Genomic DNA, 18,742 nt, shown 5'->3' on the forward strand with positions numbered 1-18,742 from the left:
TTCCTGGAAGATTCCTGCCTGGGCTTAACTCCTCATCCCTTCCTAATGCCTCTTAACCTAAAAATAAGAGGCTGCCCGGCCCTAATCCCTGAGCCTGAGGGTGGAAGCTGTCCAGGTGGGCCGCTTTCCTTCCAGAAGAAGGGCCAGCTGACAGGTCCCAGGACAGGGAGGCTAGAACCCCTCATCCCTCCCAGGCAGCAGGCGATGGTGATGAGCCTCCACCTGGCACCACGAGTCATGGCCTGTCTCAGGGCTGCAGCTGTCGGGCTGCTCCTGCTCGTAAGAGCACTGGCCTGCTGACTCCCTGCCCTGCTCTCACCCGCAGGGGCCTCCCTGAGCCTCAGCCTCCTGTCTGTGAGCACCCTGGTTCCGTGGAGGCGGCTGGCCAGATCACTGAGACAGAGATCTGCTCATTTACCTCCTTGCCAGTGGGCACTGGGCTTGAGTCAGTTGGAAAGCAACCAGCAACAGCATGGCTGTAGGGCTCCCAGTCCCACTCCCTCCCAGTGCAGCCTCTAAATGGTTGCTCAGGCAGTTGGGCCGCTGGGTTGGGCAGCCATACAAGTGGCTCAGAGCTCCTTACTTTGCTTATTAGGTTGTCATCTGGAGATGCAAATCAGCTTAAACAGATGTGGGCTCTGCCTGCTCGCCTGGCAACCTGAGCGTCCTCCTGTAACCAGAGCCCGAGAGCAGATAGCTCCGATCAGATGGGCCGCAGGAAACGGACTTTCTCCTCTCTGGGCTGTAGCTAAAGCCCAGGAGAGATGAAGGACAGCCCTGAACATGGGTGAAGAGGACAAGACTTGGGGATGGAGGGAGGAAGGAGGAAGCCCAGGGCCAGCTCACCACCTGTGCAGGCGGTTCCATCCTCCCTCTGCCATCCCCAGGCATTGTCTGGAGGGACTGGGAGCTGCCCCAGAAGGAACCAAACAACCCCTGTCACTCTGAGTCCAGCCCCTGCCGCGTCCAGGAGACCCCAGAGGCACCCCTGCTCCCACCTGGCCTCTCATTTAGCCACCAACAGGGGAGTTGGCCGCTTGCTTGACTGCTGTTTCCAGCAAGTCACAACCCCACTCCTTCCTGGTTTCATTTTAACAGACTTAACTGTTCCCTTGACTCACAATTTCAAGGATATTCCTAGCAAGTCAGTTCCTAGGGCCCATGTTCTCAAGGGAGAAAATAACCTCATGTGACACACTGTCCCATCTTAGACTCCAACTTCCTTCCCCATTTGGAGTCTGCACCAGCTCCTTTTAGCAGCAGTCTAGTTTCCATCATTTCTCCCAAGATGTTACTTCTGGTCTAGACGTCTCCAATACAAGAGCTTGTCCATCTCTCTTTATAGCAGCATAAAAGCTGCCACTGTAAATGCAATAACGAGTGAAACCAATAACAAGTGAAACCAATAACGTGAACCTACGGGGTGGGGTGGGGGGTGGTGATCGAGAGCCTCACACACCGTGGAGATGACCTCTGCACAGGGCGGTGGGGAGGGAACGGGGCACTGGCCTAGTTGGGTCAGAGAAGCCTCCATAAGGAAGCCCCAGCTTCCAGATCCTCACTTCTTGGGTCTTTTCTTACCTAACACCTTAAAAGAATGCTTTTCCAATCCCAGGAGTGTCCGTGTCTCCCGAGAGCCCATTCAGAAAGCCTGGCACCTGTCTGAAAGCTCTTTCCCAGGGGCCTGTGCAGGCTGTGCGGTTCACGGGCCAGGCTCAGCCCCCAGCTGCCTCCTCATACTGCAGACAGAGAACCGAGGCTCAGGGAAGCTACTGTACAGCCTTGGCGTGGAAGGGCAGGCCGAGCCCAGGCTTGCCTGTTTTAAAGCCAGTGGCCCACCCTGTAGAGCTGCTTGGAAAAGGTGGAGAGGAAACAGGGCCAGTGGGCCCCCCAACATACACCCCGAGTATATTTCAGATGTCACACTCCCTCTTTCCTGCAAAGGGGAGGTGATTTCTCCAGACAGCACTTCTGGGTCCTGTCCTGACCATTCTAACCCTCACACATCCATCCCACACTCTCTCCTGTCCGGCAGCATTAACCTTCCCCTCACTCCGGCACAAAAGACCTCCTCAAAGTAAGGGAGATTCAGGGTCCCTGCTTCCTCTGGAGACAGGCTAACAGCCCCGCCCTCTCCTGCGGGCCGCACTCCCGGCCTGGGCCCACCTCTTTCCCACGGCCAAGCAGGGCAGCTGGCCTCGACTGCTTCTCTCCACTGGACAGAAGTCCCTTCCCGACCTGTGCACGTGTACACGCACACGCACACGCACAGGTGTTTGTCGTTCTGGTCTCCTATGGCTCCTCTCTGGCTCTGGACTGCACACTCGTCCCTCTCAGGGATCAGGCCCCTGCTTACCTGCAGCCTCTAACCCCCACCTCTGTTGACAGCCGCACCATTGGGGGAGGATCGCATACATACCTCATGCCCACCAGACACGCCAGCAGCCTTTCTTCTCGGGTAGCATCAGTTCCTGCCGAAGCTCTGCTCACCGCTTTGGGGAGCCAGGGAAGTTCCTTTCCTTGAGGCTTCCTCCTCACTTGGAGACAGAGCCAGGCTGTGTACCTGCTGGGGGAGCACCATCCACCTGACGGTCCTCAGAAAGCAGCAGAGGTGTGGTCAGTGCCAGAGAGCCTGTTCCCCACCTGACGCCACAGCCCGTGCCTTGTCACATGCACGCTGAATGCAGAACCATGTGCACACGTGATCTTGGTGAAACCTCTCAACCGCCAGGCCTCGGCTTCCTCCACCTGTCCCGTGGCGAGGACACGTTTCCTCCCTTGCAGGATCACCCTGCGGGTGAACAGAGAACCCCATGTCTCATCTGCTGGTCCCAGGCCCCATTCTAGGCACTAGAGGTACAACTATCAAGATAGACAAAGGCCTCAGGCCCCCAAGTGTCTGGTCCACAGCAGGCCCCCAGGACAACGAAAAGGATGGCAGCACCTCCCAGGTGCCCTGCAAGGTGTCCACTCCTTCTCACCCTCCCTCTCCCTCCCCACAGGGCCCACGGACCTCAGCATGAAAGGCGGGGCCTCCACCACCTCCACCACACCCACCCCCACGCCCTCCAGCAACAGCACCAGCAGGACCATGCCCACCGCCCAGCTCAGCCCTACGGAGATCAGTGCTGTGCGGCAGCTCATCGCTGGCTACCGAGAGTCTGCCGCCTTCCTGCTACGCTCGGCGGACGAACTGGAAAACCTCATTTTACAGCAGAACTGACCCAGCGGCACCTGGAGTGCACTACCCTCGGGAATGAGGCTGTCCCGCCCGACCCAGCTTCCTGCCTCACCAGTTGGTACATTTTGTTTTTTGCAAGAGGTGGGATCCGAGAGCTGTTTCTAGCCACACTCCAAGCACCTGAGACTTTGGGCACAAGGACACTTTTTTTTTGGAATCTCACCACACAGGTGCTCTGACCTGCTTGGAAGAGGCCAATGGGGCAGCTTTGGAAGGGCTGGGCTCCCCTGACAGGGCGCTGGGGCCACAGCTCTAGTTAGATCATCTTCGTGGACCCTGATGTTAGAATCCCACTCCCAGATAATTACCTTTCAAGTCTTAGGTGAGCAGAATTGCATATTTATTGAGAAAAACAAAGTGGACCCTTTCTTCCTCTCCCCTTAGTAATTTATTTTTTTGAAAATGGATTCTTTTGTGTTTGTACAGATTGCCAGTCTGTGTCTGTCTGATCAGAAGGATGTCTCCCTGTGCCCTAACATTCCATATCACTACACTGGCGCGGGCGGGGCGGCGGCGGGGCAGGTGCCAGGGGCTGTCCCTCTGAGTGCCCAGCACCACCAAGCAGGAGGACCTCACCCACACCCACTGCAAAGCAAAGACAAACACACACCCCCTCCCCCCATTTCACAGAAGCCCCAGCCATGGCCACCTGTATTCTACCTCACACTCCAGCGGGGGCTTTTTCCAGGATGTGCCCGAGCCTGCTCTGAATGGCTGTCTCCCAACTCCCCTACACGGGGTGTGCGCCTGGGGCGTAAGCCCGGCCCTCCTGGCTGCACGACGGGATGGAGACTGGGAGACGGAGGCCGGGTCAGCAGAGTCCCAGCCCTCACCCTGCCCAGGGAGTTAACACTCCCCGCACAGACCCAGGCCCTCAGGCCCTTGCTGGGAAGACCCTGTTTCCTCAGGGTGATCCTCTAGGTGTCAGGCAGCCACTGGCCAGGAGAGGTAGCTGGGCACCCCTGGACTGGCTTGGCTCCCGTCCCCGGCCCCCGTGGTGGAAATGAAGGGACCATCATCCACCGGAGTAGCCAATTGGGTTCTAAGACCAGCCCTTCTGGAGGGACCAGTCCTGGAAGAAACCTCTCATTCCTGGAGTGTGAAAGGGGCAACAAGGAAAGGCTGGCCTGGTTTCCCTCCTCCCGATAGGCACTTCCTCTTGCTCAGTGCAATACCTACCAGTGCTGCTAAACCAGGGATTCGCCCAGACCTCAGCAGGCCCCCGGGCCTCTCCATGCAACACTCCGTAGCCATGACCGCAGCCTCCGCTGCCGCCCCTGCCCAGAGCTGGCAGAAGCCCTCTGTTGCCTTTCCTCCCTCAGAGCAAAGAGGCCCCAGGGAGCCAGGGCCGAGTGGACCCTGGGACGGCCACTGAGAGCCACCTGACCCCAGAGTAGGTATCCCTTCTCAAACCAGCTTCTCCGCAGCCAGCTGCCTCCTGGCACTGTGGCAGACCCCCCTCAGGAGGGGCGGGGAGGGCACTCCAGTGTGGGTGTCCCACCCTGTGCTGACTCCCAGCCCCTAGAGGCTGGGGTGGTCTTTTATCTCTCAAGTGGCCTCCAACACCCCATCCCACCACACCACCTCTGCCTTGCATCTGACCCATCCCCAGGCCTCTGGTCGGGGCCAGGACACCCGAGACTCCCCCTTAGCACAGCACAAACTCCAGTGCCCACGGCCTCTCCCTCACCCAGCCATCCGCACAGCCATCCTCCACCTGCTCAGTACACTCCCTGATGTTTTAATTTGTGTAAATATTTATTTTTGTGTGTGAACAATATTACAAAGTAATCAGTAGATCTTTTGCAAAATGTTACCCCAGGCAATTTGTGAAATCTTAATGTTAAAAACTGGCAGAGACAATCGCCGCCTTAGAAGTCTTGGTATCAATTGCTTAACATGTCATTTCTCCTCCCAGAGGCAGTACCCAAGCCAGGCATGAACGGTTTGCTTTTCTTAACAGCCAGGAGTGAGGAGGGCTGGGGAAGGGGCTCCTGCGCCACCACACACGGGATTAGACCTAAAGATCACATAAGCTACAGTTTGAAGTCACGTTTTTCTGTTTAGGCTGCCCTAACTGATCACCTTCAGCCGGCCTAATGCTGCGGTAAGAGTGGAAGTTCCGTGTGTTAAAGAGAAAGGAAAGGGACGCCAGTGGCACTGGTCCCGGGGTCTCCCAGTGGCTCCCCCAGGGCGGGTCTGAGGTGGGGTCCTTCCCACTGAAGTTGCACCAGAAGCCCTGGAGGTGGCAGCATCAGGAGCGAGTCACTGTGAAACAGGATCCCATTAGCTAGTTCAGTCAGGGAACTTGTTTGGTTTGGCTTTTGTTTTAAAAGATGCAGCTTCAACCCAGTCCCTCTCCTGACTTGGAGAGTACCTGAGAGCTGGTTCTGCTGAACCTCGCTCCACTGTACCCCTCCCCCAGTCACCCCAGGGACAGCCTTTTCCCAAAGCCCTGCCCCAGAACCATTTAAAATCTTTGTGGAGGGGAGGCCTTGGTACAAATTAGTCATTTGGGATCCAAAGTTTAAAAGATAATGTGAGTAGAACACACCAATTCCAGAGTCTTTGCAGGGGCCTGATCCTGAGAGGAGAGAAGGGCAGAATCCAGAGAATGGGGATTGGTCTTAGACCAGAAAGAGCGTGGCGCACCTGAAACTCATTTACCCTCACCACTCGGACGAACGGACAGTGCACATCCGAGGACAGCAATGGGGGGGCAGGAAGCGGGGATCAGGCAGGGGGCTCAGAGGGTTTTAGAGGATTTCAAACAGGTGGAACCCAGCCATCCCTATTCCCAAGGGCCACTTACGACTCCAGGGGTGGTTACAGGATTAACTACCAGTTCATTTTCAAAATGCTGCTTTGAACTCAGAGGGTTGATACATTTAATTTGTAATTTTTTGTAAAACTTTTTACAAGATAGTAAAGTATTTCACCAGAATACCAGTTTCAATCCGTCCATGGTCTGATTTTTATATAATTTAGTGGTGCTTTAGAAACTTTGTTTTTGTTGTTTCTGGGCTAAACAGCTCAATCCTTTTTCGCCTGTATCTACCTAAGACCAATGTGAACCTTTGTATTTTTGCTCCTAATTTTGGACTCAGTGAAAGTGTACTGTTTACATGTACAGATGCCCCTGTCCCTGTGTGTTCTGCAAGACTCGCTCTTGAGGAGGAAGGTGCACCTCACTAAGCTCATCTGCTTAGCAAAGCCACAAAACAAAAACCTCTCACTTTTTACCTGTTTCCACCTAAAAACAAAAACAAAAAAACCTACAACACACAGAACTTGGATTTACTGAAAAACACTTCTCTAAGCTCAGAAAAATCTCTGTGCAAGTAGATGGCCCGCGTGCATCTGTATGTGGTCCATTTAGAAGCAGGGTCGGGACAGAGACCTCCCACGCCATTGGTGGGTGACTGCACGGGCAGGTGAGCAGTGAAGCAGGACTTGGCTGCACAGTGGTGAGTGGAGATAGTTCTCCCAGCAGCCTGGGTTGGGCAGGTTGTCCTCAGTCCTCTGGCATCACTCAGACAGGTTCTGGGAGAGCTCGAGTTCCCGACCTGGGCAAGACTTTAAGAGTCTCCAGTGCAGATGGGATGAGCATGTCTTCAAGGTTCCCCTGGAGGCATCACCTCTGGCGAGGGGCAGAGGGCTCCAGACGATAAGCATATGGCACTTAAGGCAAACAGTGGATGGCACCAACTTTTAAAGGTGACTCTTTATTAATCAGTGGCTTCACCTCTAAATTATATTTTTACAGATATGCACCTATGCAACTTAATGTGGCTCTTCTAAGCAGGTGAGAACTTCCTCTTCAATGCTCTATAAAAATTCTTTGTGTTCTGTATAGTGAGTTTTTCCAGTAAATGTGGCTCAATATTTTAATTCTTAGACTGTGTCTTCTCTACGTGATGCAACTAAATTCTGTTTTGTTTGTGGAATGACTAGCACAGGCCAACTCCCTCTCCCCTCACTTAACAAAAGACCAATGAGCTGTTAATCGAGCTGTTTCTCCATGGTATTACTTGCTAAATGCACTGATTTCATAAGTATGTGGAATCCTTTTTCTTTTGAATCTGTATATCATATATGAGACTGAATCTACTTAATAAACACTGAATAACAAACGGAATGTGTTCTTTCCACTTGTCCTCTCAACAGCCACACTGGCAGCTAGACCTATTCCAAACCTAGCTGGGCACTGAAACACCTTTCCAATAGTAGATTCCACCTTTGCCGGGCCCGGCAGCGAGCACACGGAAGGTCCTTGGTAAATGTGTCATGTCCTTCGGCACCTAGCCCGCTAGAAAGGGACGGAAATGCATCTTCCCTGGTGCTCGCCAAGCACCTGTGGGCACCATGTTGAAACCTCACCGTGACCTTCCCAGAGAGGTGCCCTTGCCTCCACTTGCAGATGAGTCAGCAGGGGTGCACTGGGGGCCTACCTCACCTAAATTCAGCCAGTGGCCAAGCCAAGTCTTAACTGTTTGCCTGTAAAGCGTGCCCATCCCACTCCCCAGTATGCAGCTCTTCAACCATCAGAAACCAAAGCTAGGGAAACAGGAAATGCCATCCCTGGTCCTGAACCTTCACTACTTGACATTCTACTCGACCCCAAACCCCAGATCCTGCTTTGAAGGGAACAAAAAGGCTGCTTTTTCCAAAGACGTTTACTTGTACACTTACTTTTTTCATCCTATACATTATCATTTAGGTTAAACTTTAAAGGAAAACGTATAGGAATATGGGTAGGAACAAAACTGGTTGTCATGAGTTTAAAAACAAATTTGACCAAGTTAACTGCATAAACATGTTTTACTGTTAACATTGTGCCTGTCGCACAATATGGAAGTTGTTTTCAAAACATTTATTTTTCGTTATGGCAGAATCATCTTTTTAAAATAGAAATTCTGTGCAACTGCCAAATACATAAAATAAAAAGAGAGGAGCCAATCGTTTGAACACACCGGGAGTGCACTTTGGGGCTAAGATTCAGACCAATAGTAGTAAGAACAGCCGAAGTAGGGAACCTCTCAGCACCCTATCTTTCCACATGCACGTGGGGACCATGGGCAGCAAATCCTCAGTACTACCATGAAAAGGTCTGTCCTACTGAATCCACCACTGCTGAGAATCACCAAGGGACCACACACCCCAACAACCAGGACAACATCTACAGAATCCAGACCAGCCACACACAACCACGCTGGTCAACCGGGACAGCACTTACCTCGGATGAAGCCACAGCTCCGCGGGAGCACTGGTATCCTGGGACCGGAGAAGGTGCTGGAGGACAGAAGGGCACTGCTGGATCCCCGGCTGGCTGCTTTAATGGAGCGCCCCACCACGGCTGTCAACAATGTCCAGGACATCAAACGGGAATGTCCCTTAGAGCAGGGAAAGCAGACACAGTGACCAAACAGGGACCCTCACTCCACTCTGTGGACAGGGAAGACATGCATGCACTATAGGGAAGGAAACCTGGAGCAACACTGTGGTTCACCTAACACACTGACCTCTTGCTGGCCATTTGCCCAAATTCTTATACAAAAGAAAGGAACTCAGGTTTGAGAGTACAAAACTGGTGTGGTTGCAAACGTCACAAAGGTTGGTAAACTGAGGAAACCAGTGTACACAACAGAAGTGGCAATGATTTTATTTTCAATTCTGACCTTTTAGAGATCTGAATTTAGATTGTGTTTCATGACGTCGTACAGTAAATAAATTCCAGTTCCCAGAAATGCTAGCTAAATCCTATCATACATAAATATACCATCACAGCCCAAACTAGTTGAAGGGAACATCTTCAAGTCCTGGTTTCTGGCTCACTTCAAGAAATATTAAAAACAAAGATCTTTCATTTGTAGAGCCCAGATACATGGAGACAATTATAATGGGACCTCACTTAAAGCAGCATAACAGACCTTGACAAGTAAAAAAAATTTAAGTACTTTAAAATGTACCACGGAAGGTTAGTAGTTACCGAAACTTAAGTCATCTCTCCCCTCCTTGATCTTTTGAATAAACTCAGATTAAGTTTATCATCAGTCAGAGGCTCTTAAATGAGAGGCTCCAGATGCCTAAGGAGCTCTTGCACCCTGAAACAGTGCACACAACTTACAGCTCAGTGTGAACGCGCATTCCTGGAGAGAGGGCCCAGACCTTCCATCAGGCTTCCATCGTGTTCCCAGAAAGACCAAGAACCACTGCACTGGCAGCTTTTTGTTACTCTCCTTTAAAAAAAAAAAATTTTTTTTATTGATTTCAGAGAGGAAAAGAGGAGATAAATCAATGAAGAGAATCATTGATCTGCTGCCTCCTGCACACCTCCTATTGGGGATAGAGCCTGAAACCCAGGCCAGGAATCCAATCATGACTTGGTTCATGGGTCGATGCTTAACCACTGAACCACAAAGGCCTGGCTCTCCTTTTCCTTATACAGCTTCTGTCTACACCTTTTGGTAGAGATGTTCATTCCAGGCTTTCAAATTGATCCATAGAGCCCTAGCTGGTTTGGCTCAGTGGATAGAGCGTCAACCTGCGGACTAAACGGTCCCGGGTTCAATTCCGGTCAAGGGCACATGCCCAGGTTGTGGGCTCGATCCTCAGTTGGGGGTGTGCTGGAGGCAGCCGATCAATGATTCTCTCTCATCAGTGATGTCTCTCTTCCTCTCTGAAATCAATAAAAATACATTAAAAAAATAAAATCAACAAATTGATCCATAGAGATGAGAGGAAGCATTAGGCACTATCAAGGTTTGGTTTCAACTACTAACCAGTTAACTGCCACATGTCCAAATCAAAAACCATCCCCACACGCCACGGTATTTTGAATTTAATTGCATCTATAAACACTAATGGCGTACAAAGTGTTAATCTCTAAGGTCATAAAGCCCACCTTGTCACTTTAAACGGTGCCCATACAGGAGGGCAACACAGCCTGTGCCTCCTCCTCTCAGGGCACAGGGCAGGCAGATGCTTGGCCCCTAAAGCCCCTGATGCAGGAGGGCTACTCTATGAAGCATGCACACCCCTCAGGGTCTTTCTGGGGTCTTTCTCAAGAGCAGGTTGGATATAAAGCTAATGACACCTCAAAAAGGCCACTGAGGTTTTCATATTCTGAAACATCAGGTTTCCTTGTCCTCTGAAGAAAACGTCTCCACTACCAAGCACTCCATCTCTAAGCACTGTGCTGTGTATTCAACGATAGCACGAGGCCACGAGCCAGATTTCCGCTCACAGGCCCGCACCTCCACAGCTCCCCTCCGGGGTGAGGGTCAAGCAAGAGCCATACAGATCCTATTATAAATTCATGGAGTGATTGCCTGGCTTGGTGCATTTAACAGTCTGGAGTACTTACTATGTGCCAGGCCCTAGTAACTTTATGAAGTAGGAGCTACCATCCCCATTCAGATGGAAAAGTTGGCAGAGGCTGAGTAACTGGCAATCACAGTGTGGGCAGGCAGCAGGGCCTGTACTCTAATCCACCGCACTATTCTGCCTCGCTAATGAGATGCAACTCTGGACCCTAATGCATTCTAAACTCCTGCAGACTACATGCACAGATCCTATGACATGAAGGTACACGGACACATCTTCACCACCAGGTGGCTGCCCATGGAGCCCAACCGTAACTTCTCCAACTGCACCTGCAGCACCACAAAGTTGCAGCTTGAACTGGCCCCAAGGGATCCCACCACACAGTCTATTTTCTCCAACTCATAGGAAACAAGTCAACGGATCCTTCTTTTAGTTCATCTTTACTTCTCATCATGTTGGGTTTTTACGGTTTTTTTTTACTCTTGGCATATTTAGATACTAAGATAGATCCTACGAAGCACAAAATCACGTATTTAAGTAGTCCAGTAGGTGTGAGGACTGAAGTCAACCCCTGCAGGCTGGAAGCCACTTAGCCTCGGTCTGCAGGCAGCACCTCCCTCACTGCTGCCTGCTGCTGCGCAGATGCCCGTGTTTATGGCTTTTCAAGGTCAGAACTGTTCACCCTCCCACAGATCATCAGCCATTAGGAAGCTCTCAAGCAATCTCAGGCTCAGTGAGGCAGTGGAGATGAGCATCCTCACCACTTGCATTAATTTCCGCTTCCAGTGCACAGTGGGAAAGTTTGCCAAGTCACGCGGTCTAGAGTGAAATTGACAAGTTATACCTCTAAGTCTCATCTCACAAAGGAGCACCTTACACCACATGAGCTCGAGCCGAGGGGAGGGAGCTGGCATTTGCTTCTACACTCCAGCTGAACCTTCCTTCCCACTGGGAGGGGGTGGGGAGCCACAGAAGATGACGGAGACCAAGTGCAGGTTGTACAGGTTTATTTTTCCAAAACCACAGGAGACATACAAGAGCAGCGCTTTCTCTGGGCAGCCCCATGGACTAGACCCTAGAGTGGCCTCAAAGGTCACAACAGAAGGAAGAAGAGGATCAAACACACTTGGGCCTCTGCTCCCTGTCTTTGGTAAACAGACTCTTAAAGTTGACAACTTGGACTTGGCCAATACTGCATTGAAATCACCACATCACTGCCAACTTCTCACTCATGCTTCAGATGACAAAAATGCCACACTGGATGAAATGGGAAAGGGAAGACCTCTCAGATGAAATGAGATCTGCTGAAGTCATACCAATTTTATACTTCACACATAAGCACTCACACAAGGAGACTGGAGTTAAACAAGGACTCAACTCTGCAACAAGTTGAGGTACAAGAAATAAGGCAGGAAGCAGGGTGAGGAAAGACAACTATGGAGACATCTATTTGTTAGAAATGTGTTGGGAGAGAGGCAGGCAGCAGGCCTGCCTGTTTCTTCCCCAACCTGCTGTCAAAAGGAGCTCTATGGCCCCAGGAGAACATGGTCCCAGGTATTGCTGACAGGCAGTGGCCCTGGAGCTAGGTCTAGAAGGCCCACCTGAGGCTGCCCAGGGCACTCACCCTCGAGTTCAGAAGCACTTAACACTGGTGGTGGTGATTTGTCACATATGGCAGTGAGCAGCCAGTGAAGGTTGGAGAAGAGATGTGAGGAGCAAGATGCATTTGCTCAGCAGTGGACAGGCAGGCTGACTCTGGCTCTGCAGGCTGCAGCAGGTCCCCTGGGTGCACCATGACAGGGCACCGGGCCAACCTGGCAGATCACAAGTTAATCACTCAAGTTGGGCAGCACAGCATGCAGTGGCTCTGACACAGGTGGAGAGAAGTCTATTACACCACTTTAATGCGATGATGCCCAAAACGTGAAGTAAGGGAGAGACGTTCGTGTTGTCTATATAATACATCCATTTACAGAATCGGCCAGTACTGTGTACAACATATAAATACATGATAAAACATTAGAGGTGCATAGAGCATACTTACAGAAGCCAAAAAATTCACTTTATACATCCAAGGATAGAGTTAAAAATATAAAAATAAGAAACACACACTGCTTTGAAATGTAAAATGATTTTTCAGATACATAGGTGTGTGGAGATGCCCGCTCCCATGAGTCCAAAGTGACCGGGAAGGTGTCAGGCAGAGGCATTCACCTGCCAAACATCTGGACATGTGACTGACAAGGTCTACAGGTGGGATTTTCAGATCGATGACCTTATGCTCAACCCAATTGTCCAAGCAGGTCTATTCAAAGGTTCCAAAAGCTCCTGTGGGCCAGTGGGTTGTAATGAGTCAGCAAAGTCCCATATTTGCTTCAGCAACAGAACCAAAGGTTAAATCCATCAACTGGCATCAGAATGAACTGTGACCCTGAGGTCAGCAGGTACTTGAGCCCCCTGGTGGGCACTGCTGGGAGTTACCTTAACCCTGTGCTGGTTCTTCCCCAACCATCACCTCCCCATAATAGTAGGAGGAAAGGTGGCAGGGAGGGGGCGGCGGAAGACTGACATTTCTACTTAGTTCAGGTAGGTTAGTTCCCTGTGTGGAGAACAACCTTCTTTCTTCAATTTCAGGTCCCTCTGGGTGTCAGGCAGGCTCCCTACACCTCACCAGGCTCTGTCTACATGAGGGCTCAGCTGGCCAGTTGCAGCCCAACAAGTTGCCCTGTGGAAAGCCCCTCCAGCAAGACAGGAAGGTTGCTAAGTGACAGAGGCCTTTAGCACTATAAATGTTAGGGAGAGGCAAGAGTGCTTCTGCCTGAAGAGACAGTCTACTGTATCAATGATATTCTGTATACAGACTTAAGATCAATCATTATCAAAATACACACACTAAATATACAACTTTTCCCATGGCCATAATTTATTATCTTACCACAAGGCACAATACACAGAGCTTGGAGGGTCCAATACAGTCGTCATGACAGAACGCACCACAGCCCTGGCACATGATCATGGCTTTCAGGCTGCACGCACACTGGAGCGAGATGCTTTCCACTGTGCTGCTGTCGGTGAACATTTGCAAGGAAAGTGATGCACTGTGGTTCGCACCAAAGTTTGCTTTGTGGCTCAGCTGCACCACACTTCCAGCAAGGCCTTTGGGAAAGGCTGGGGAGCTGGAGGAATAATTAAAGCTGGTGGAACTTAGCTGGAGTTTAGAAAGCTTCCCATAAAATGCCTGTTTAATGTTGAGTTGGGAGGGGATAGAAGAAGGCTCGAGAGGTTGACTGAGACCTTTCCCAGGCTCTCGAGGCAATTTCCAGAAGGGCAGGTCAAGGACAAAGGGCATCGCTTGCAAGTGATCCACCAGATCCCGAGGACCGGGTCCAGCTTCATTTCTGTTTTCTGCATTTGCCTTGAGAGGCGCCCCCACAAAAGTCTTTTCACTCTTGATGCTGCCAACAGAGGCAGGTGGTGTCTTTGGAGCCCAGTCTTCCCTGGCAGTCTGTACCCCACCAGACACAGAGTTTTTACTTGGCCCCAACTTCCTACTGGGAAAACCAGGAGGGGCATCAGCGGGCAGCGGGACTGGCGCCATAGGCTTGGGGCACTGAAGGGTTGCAGCCAGGTTTCTAGAGCCAAAGAGCTTCTTCCCTTGACCTCCAGCACTGTTCTGATCACCCCGGGCCCGGCCTGTCTGATCAGGACCCATGGAGATCACATTTGGAGATGAGAAACAAGGGGCTCTCGAGGTAGTGAGATTTCCTGGACTTTTGCCTGGGGCAGCATTTGAATTACTGCACTGGGGCAGATCTCGGCCTTTCTTCTGTTCTTCACAACTAAAGGAAGAGAACTGCTCTTTGGAATCCACTTCTATTTTCCCAGAGGCAGCTGTCGGATTGGTCACTGGATATAGGGAATCTAAACTTGGGACCATCTTGGAAATCTTTTGGGGTGTTCCAGGAGCCTGGGTGGCCTCCAGTCTGGCAAGATCAGTGTTGGCTTCACAGCTGTCGGGTAGAAGAGGTTCCTTCAAAGCTCTTAAAGGACCAGGGCTGCTCCTGCCCACCATACAACTGTTTCCCCCAGGATCTTGCAAAGATCCCATTCCCTGCTCTTTGGCAAGTGGGAGTCGTGGAGGTTCCAGTCTGCTGCCAGAGAGGGCTGGAGGAAGGACCTTTTCCAGGGGCAAGTTGCCCTGCAGCAACTGCATCACGAGTGGGTTAGTGGCCTCCACTGAGGACCCAGGCCTGCCCAGGGACACAGGCCTCGGCTGGTACTCGGTACTGGCCAGCAGCAGGGAATCTGGGATCTTTTGGGGGACTGCACATACGCGAGACACCCAGCTCTGAGGAGCAACCATCCTGTCTGTCCTTTTAACCAGACTATGGTCACCATTCATTTTGGCAAGTGAGGCAGAGTGGTTCCAATCGTGGTTCTCCTCTTTGTCCACCACCGAGGACCTCTCCATCACTGTGGCTTCAGTAGGGTCAGCATCACTGCTGTTCTCAGAGAGGTGGCTTTCAAAGTCAGAGGCTGTGTCTGTGGATTCGCTGTGAGGACTCAGTGCTTCAGAGTCTCCATTGATTTTCACGTTTTCAACTTCCACCTGTTGGCAGTCATTCCCTGGGCTGTCACTGCACCTGTGAGATGGCACTGTCCCAAGTGAAGGACAGCTGGAGAGATCTAAACCATCTTCGGCTGTCAAACCCCCAGGCAATGCAGGAATGAGGGGAGCAGCCTTCTCCCACTCTTCTCCAACCTGGGGCTGGACAGATGGGACGTTCTCTCTGGAGTCTGGTTTGAGCTGTCCCACATTGGAGAAGCCAGCCTCGGTTTTCAGGTCTTCTTGTATAGTAGCTCTTCCCTTCATGGGTGGGCATGAGTCACCAAGTCCTAATTGTCTGTCCTGTACGCAGCCTGTCAATGACGACTCAGGGGTGGAACTGGGGGTCACATTCACAGGATCCTTCACAGTTGGATTACTGTCCCTGTCCAGAGTCTGGCCAGTTCCTCCTTCTAATATAACATCCCCCACCAGAGACTGAATAGGACCATCGTCAGGGAGAAGTGTGGGTCTTTGCTCTTTATTATCCCTTTCCCGGGAAGTGGTATCAGATTCACCTTCAGTTCTAACATCTAGATGCAAGGTAGGCTGCTCAACTAATCTCTCAGGTGCTGGGGTTTTGGAGGACAGTGGGGGCAAAGCCTGGCATGGCTGGTCCCCAGTGGGAGCCATGAGGAGTTGGGAGACATCTTCTCGCCTGCTTGCATCTGGTGCCCTCTGTAGGGAGTTCTCCTCCTCTCTGAGAGAAGCCAGGTGCTCCCTCCTGGCTCTGGGTGTAGCAGTTCCAACGTGGGTGTGCTCCCCATTTAGAGGACGAGGCGGCAGTAGTTGTGTTCGCTGTAGATCTGACGCACACTCTCCAGGGGTGCTCGGGGCTCCTCTGGGCTCAAGGTGGCCACAGGCCTCACCACCATCACCACTGCTGCTGCCTCTGCCACCTCCCTCATCGGTGGTCCTGCCGCCACCTCCACCCGGGCCACCCCCCCCTCCGATGGCAGTGGTGGCCGCCTCTCGATGGCAGTGGTGGCCTCTCGCCCCTCGGATCTGCAAAGCACGGGCTTTAATGTCTGCGAGGGTCCTGGCACCAGTCCAGCCCCGGCAGGAGGACTCCGTGATGGGGACAATTCGGGGGCATATCTGGTAAGTGGGCTGACCTTTAACCACCCAGGGTGGTTTGATACGTGAAAGTTGTATCTGCAAGAGAAGAATTAGAAAAGTTTTAATTGACTGGGTGTTCTGACCTAGGCACTGTAAAGCTAAATTAGGAGTCTAGTAGCTTAGGGGCCATGGCCTAGAGAATTAAATCATTTTCCTTAACATATTGCGGACCAGTAGTTTTATTACTAGCTTTACCCAGTGCTAGATAAGTTCCTATTGAACGAGTACAAAAAATGTTTTACATAAATGCTAAAGGCACGCTTTAAAATTAAATACCCGTTGCATTTTGAAGTTATTTATTACATTCTTACAAGCTAATATCTTTTTAAAGTATGATACTTCGTAAAACACTGTGTAATATGAAGCGAGAATTCTCATGACCTGTCCACAATGTGTTAAAAATGAAAGTGTCATGGTGAAATGGCGGTCCGCAACAGCACACCATTCTCAGAAGGCTCTGCTCAAGGGCTGTTACATGCTGCACTTCTAAATTTAATTTCTGGTGGGACTATGGGAGTCACTATACAAAGAATCTAACACCACCTAATAAAAAATGTAAACCCCCCACAGGATTCTGACCTCTAGAGATAACTTCAACAGAGTGAACACACCAGTGAAGCAGAGAAGACCCTCATCCCCAATTGTCAAACTGGTCTCAGGAATGGCTCTCTTGTAGAGGGCTCTACACGCCCACTTAATCAACACAAGGGTCCTGCAAAGGGGCTCCACAAATCGCCTGGCCCTCAAGGGGAAACGGCCTCCTACCCGGATGGGCGGGACTTTGGGCTCCTCTTTGGTGGGCTGTGGCTTTTCGGAGTGAACACTTTCAATTGTGTTACGAAAGGACTGACGATCTTCAAGCCGGGGCTTCTTTTCGGGAAAGGATGCAGAGGCTGCCTCCTCAAAGGATTTCCTCTTCTGATCTCTAGGTTCCTGATCAACAGTCTCCTGATGCAAGCTGGGAATTCTGTCTGGAGAGGCAGAGGCCCGTGCCAGGTCGTCAGGATCAGTTTGGATCAGGGAAGCTCCCGTCTCCACTGTGAATCTGGGACTCTCGGAGTCAGGCACTGCAGAGGATGTGCCAGGAAGGTGGGGACTGCCTGCCCCTGCTGAATCAGTCTTAGCCTCCCCATCCTTGTAGAGGGGGATGTCAGGTGCCACAGGCTGTGTGTCTTTAACAATCCCTCCTTGTTCTAGCTCCGGTTTCTTGTACAGATTCCTTCTGGCTCTGGTTCGGAGATCTGGCCGAGAGCGTTTCTTGAAATGCCCGTCTCGCTGCCGGGTGGCTGGACCACGCTGTGGCCGTGCTGATCCTCCTGGGACTCGCAAGTCACTCTTGATTTCAGCCTCCTCCTGGCCCACGTTCTGCTGCAACAACTCTTCTCTGGCCAAACCCAACCTGCAAACCAAACTCACACCGTCAGTTACAGGGCAGAGAAAGCATGCTTATTGTATCTATGAATGACACACCCAGATATTAGATATCTCAGAACCAAGTGAACCTAAATGGTGCATAATATTAACCATAGGCTCTGGTAGCTTCCTTCCATATGGCATTAGGCTAAATGAGCCACGTCAGGCAATCTCCACATTCTCATTCAACACAAAAGTATGCACAACTTGGAGAACATCTGCCTTTATCCCCCCCAAATCCCAGACCAACACTCTCAGCAACCAAGTGCCTTACTTCTGTCCATAGTAGTCCTCAAAGAACTTTTCTTTCCATTGTTCCACCTTCTTTTCCTTCTCCATTTCCTGCCGTATCCTGACTTGCATCTCATGAGTGAATTCACCTAGAGAGAAATAAAACTTCTGAGTACATGCATTCAGGATATTCATGTGTCTTATGGAAAGTAGTTCTACTTCCTCCATTTTCAAAATACATATGACTTTGGTGGATTTAGAGATCTTCTTTTTTTTTTTTTACCCTCACTATCTTCACACTGGTTTCCGTCTTCTCCAAAGGATCTCTCACATCATGCTCTTCTCAGGACAAAACTAACATGTCTGTTAAAAGGGAAACTTAGTCTTCAAACAGCAACACGTTGTTCAAAAAAGCAAAACAAAAACAAACCAAAGAACCATTCTTACTTCCTGTGAAGAAAAAAGTTAACCTAGCAGGCCTGATTGCTTATCCTTAGAAAGGACTGCTTACAAGGTTGGCCCTTGGCTGACATCTGGGAACCTGGATTTGGGGAGGGTTCCCACCCCCAAACTAATATGAATGGCTCACTGTGCCTAAACTGTTTCTGCAAACAAGATGGTTTATGGCGAGCACCTGCTTTCCTTTGGGGAATCTGAAATTTGGGTATGTGCCAGGCACAGGCATGCTACATGATCAGCCCTTGATAAAACCCTGAGCACCAAGTCTTTAACAAGCTTCCTTGGTAGACTACATTTCACATGTGCTGTCACAGCTCGGTGCTGGGGGAACTGAGCGCATCCTGTGT

General features: G+C 50.9%; 2 protein-coding genes and 1 long non-coding RNA gene across 15 annotated transcripts in view; 1 reads left to right on the plus strand and 2 right to left on the minus strand.

The window, feature by feature from the left end:
• NOL4L (nucleolar protein 4 like) overlaps window positions 1-7,374 on the plus strand; it is a 127,444-nt gene extending 120,070 nt beyond the window's left edge. For all 6 annotated transcript variants that reach the window (XM_036321774.1, XM_036321775.1, XM_036321778.1 and 3 more), the window contains one exon: window positions 3,003-7,374. In XM_036321774.1, the coding sequence (XP_036177667.1) occupies window positions 3,003-3,223 (221 nt within the window). In that variant the 3' untranslated portion in view covers window positions 3,224-7,374. The remainder of the gene's footprint in view (window positions 1-3,002) is intronic.
• LOC118662844 lies at window positions 2,425-9,500 on the minus strand. Its single transcript, XR_004969909.1, has 3 exons — window positions 9,369-9,500; window positions 8,478-8,634; window positions 2,425-2,791 (listed from the first exon to the last, which is right to left on the minus strand). It is a non-coding gene; the product is annotated as an uncharacterized LOC118662844 (long non-coding RNA).
• Window positions 9,501-11,557: 2,057 nt separating this feature from the next.
• The window catches only part of ASXL1 (ASXL transcriptional regulator 1), a 62,758-nt gene continuing 55,573 nt past the window's right edge, over window positions 11,558-18,742 (minus strand). For all 8 annotated transcript variants that reach the window (XM_036321137.1, XM_036321140.1, XM_036321139.1 and 5 more), the window contains 3 exons: window positions 17,980-18,085; window positions 17,058-17,691; window positions 11,558-16,328 (listed from right to left, as the gene is read on the minus strand). In XM_036321137.1, coding sequence (XP_036177030.1) covers window positions 13,494-16,328; window positions 17,058-17,691; window positions 17,980-18,085 — 3,575 coding nt within the window. In that variant the 3' untranslated portion in view covers window positions 11,558-13,493. The remainder of the gene's footprint in view (window positions 16,329-17,057; window positions 17,692-17,979; window positions 18,086-18,742) is intronic.

This window comes from Myotis myotis, unplaced genomic scaffold (assembly GCF_014108235.1).
Source record: "Myotis myotis isolate mMyoMyo1 unplaced genomic scaffold, mMyoMyo1.p scaffold_m19_p_9, whole genome shotgun sequence".
Classification (NCBI taxonomy): Eukaryota; Metazoa; Chordata; class Mammalia; order Chiroptera; family Vespertilionidae; genus Myotis; species Myotis myotis.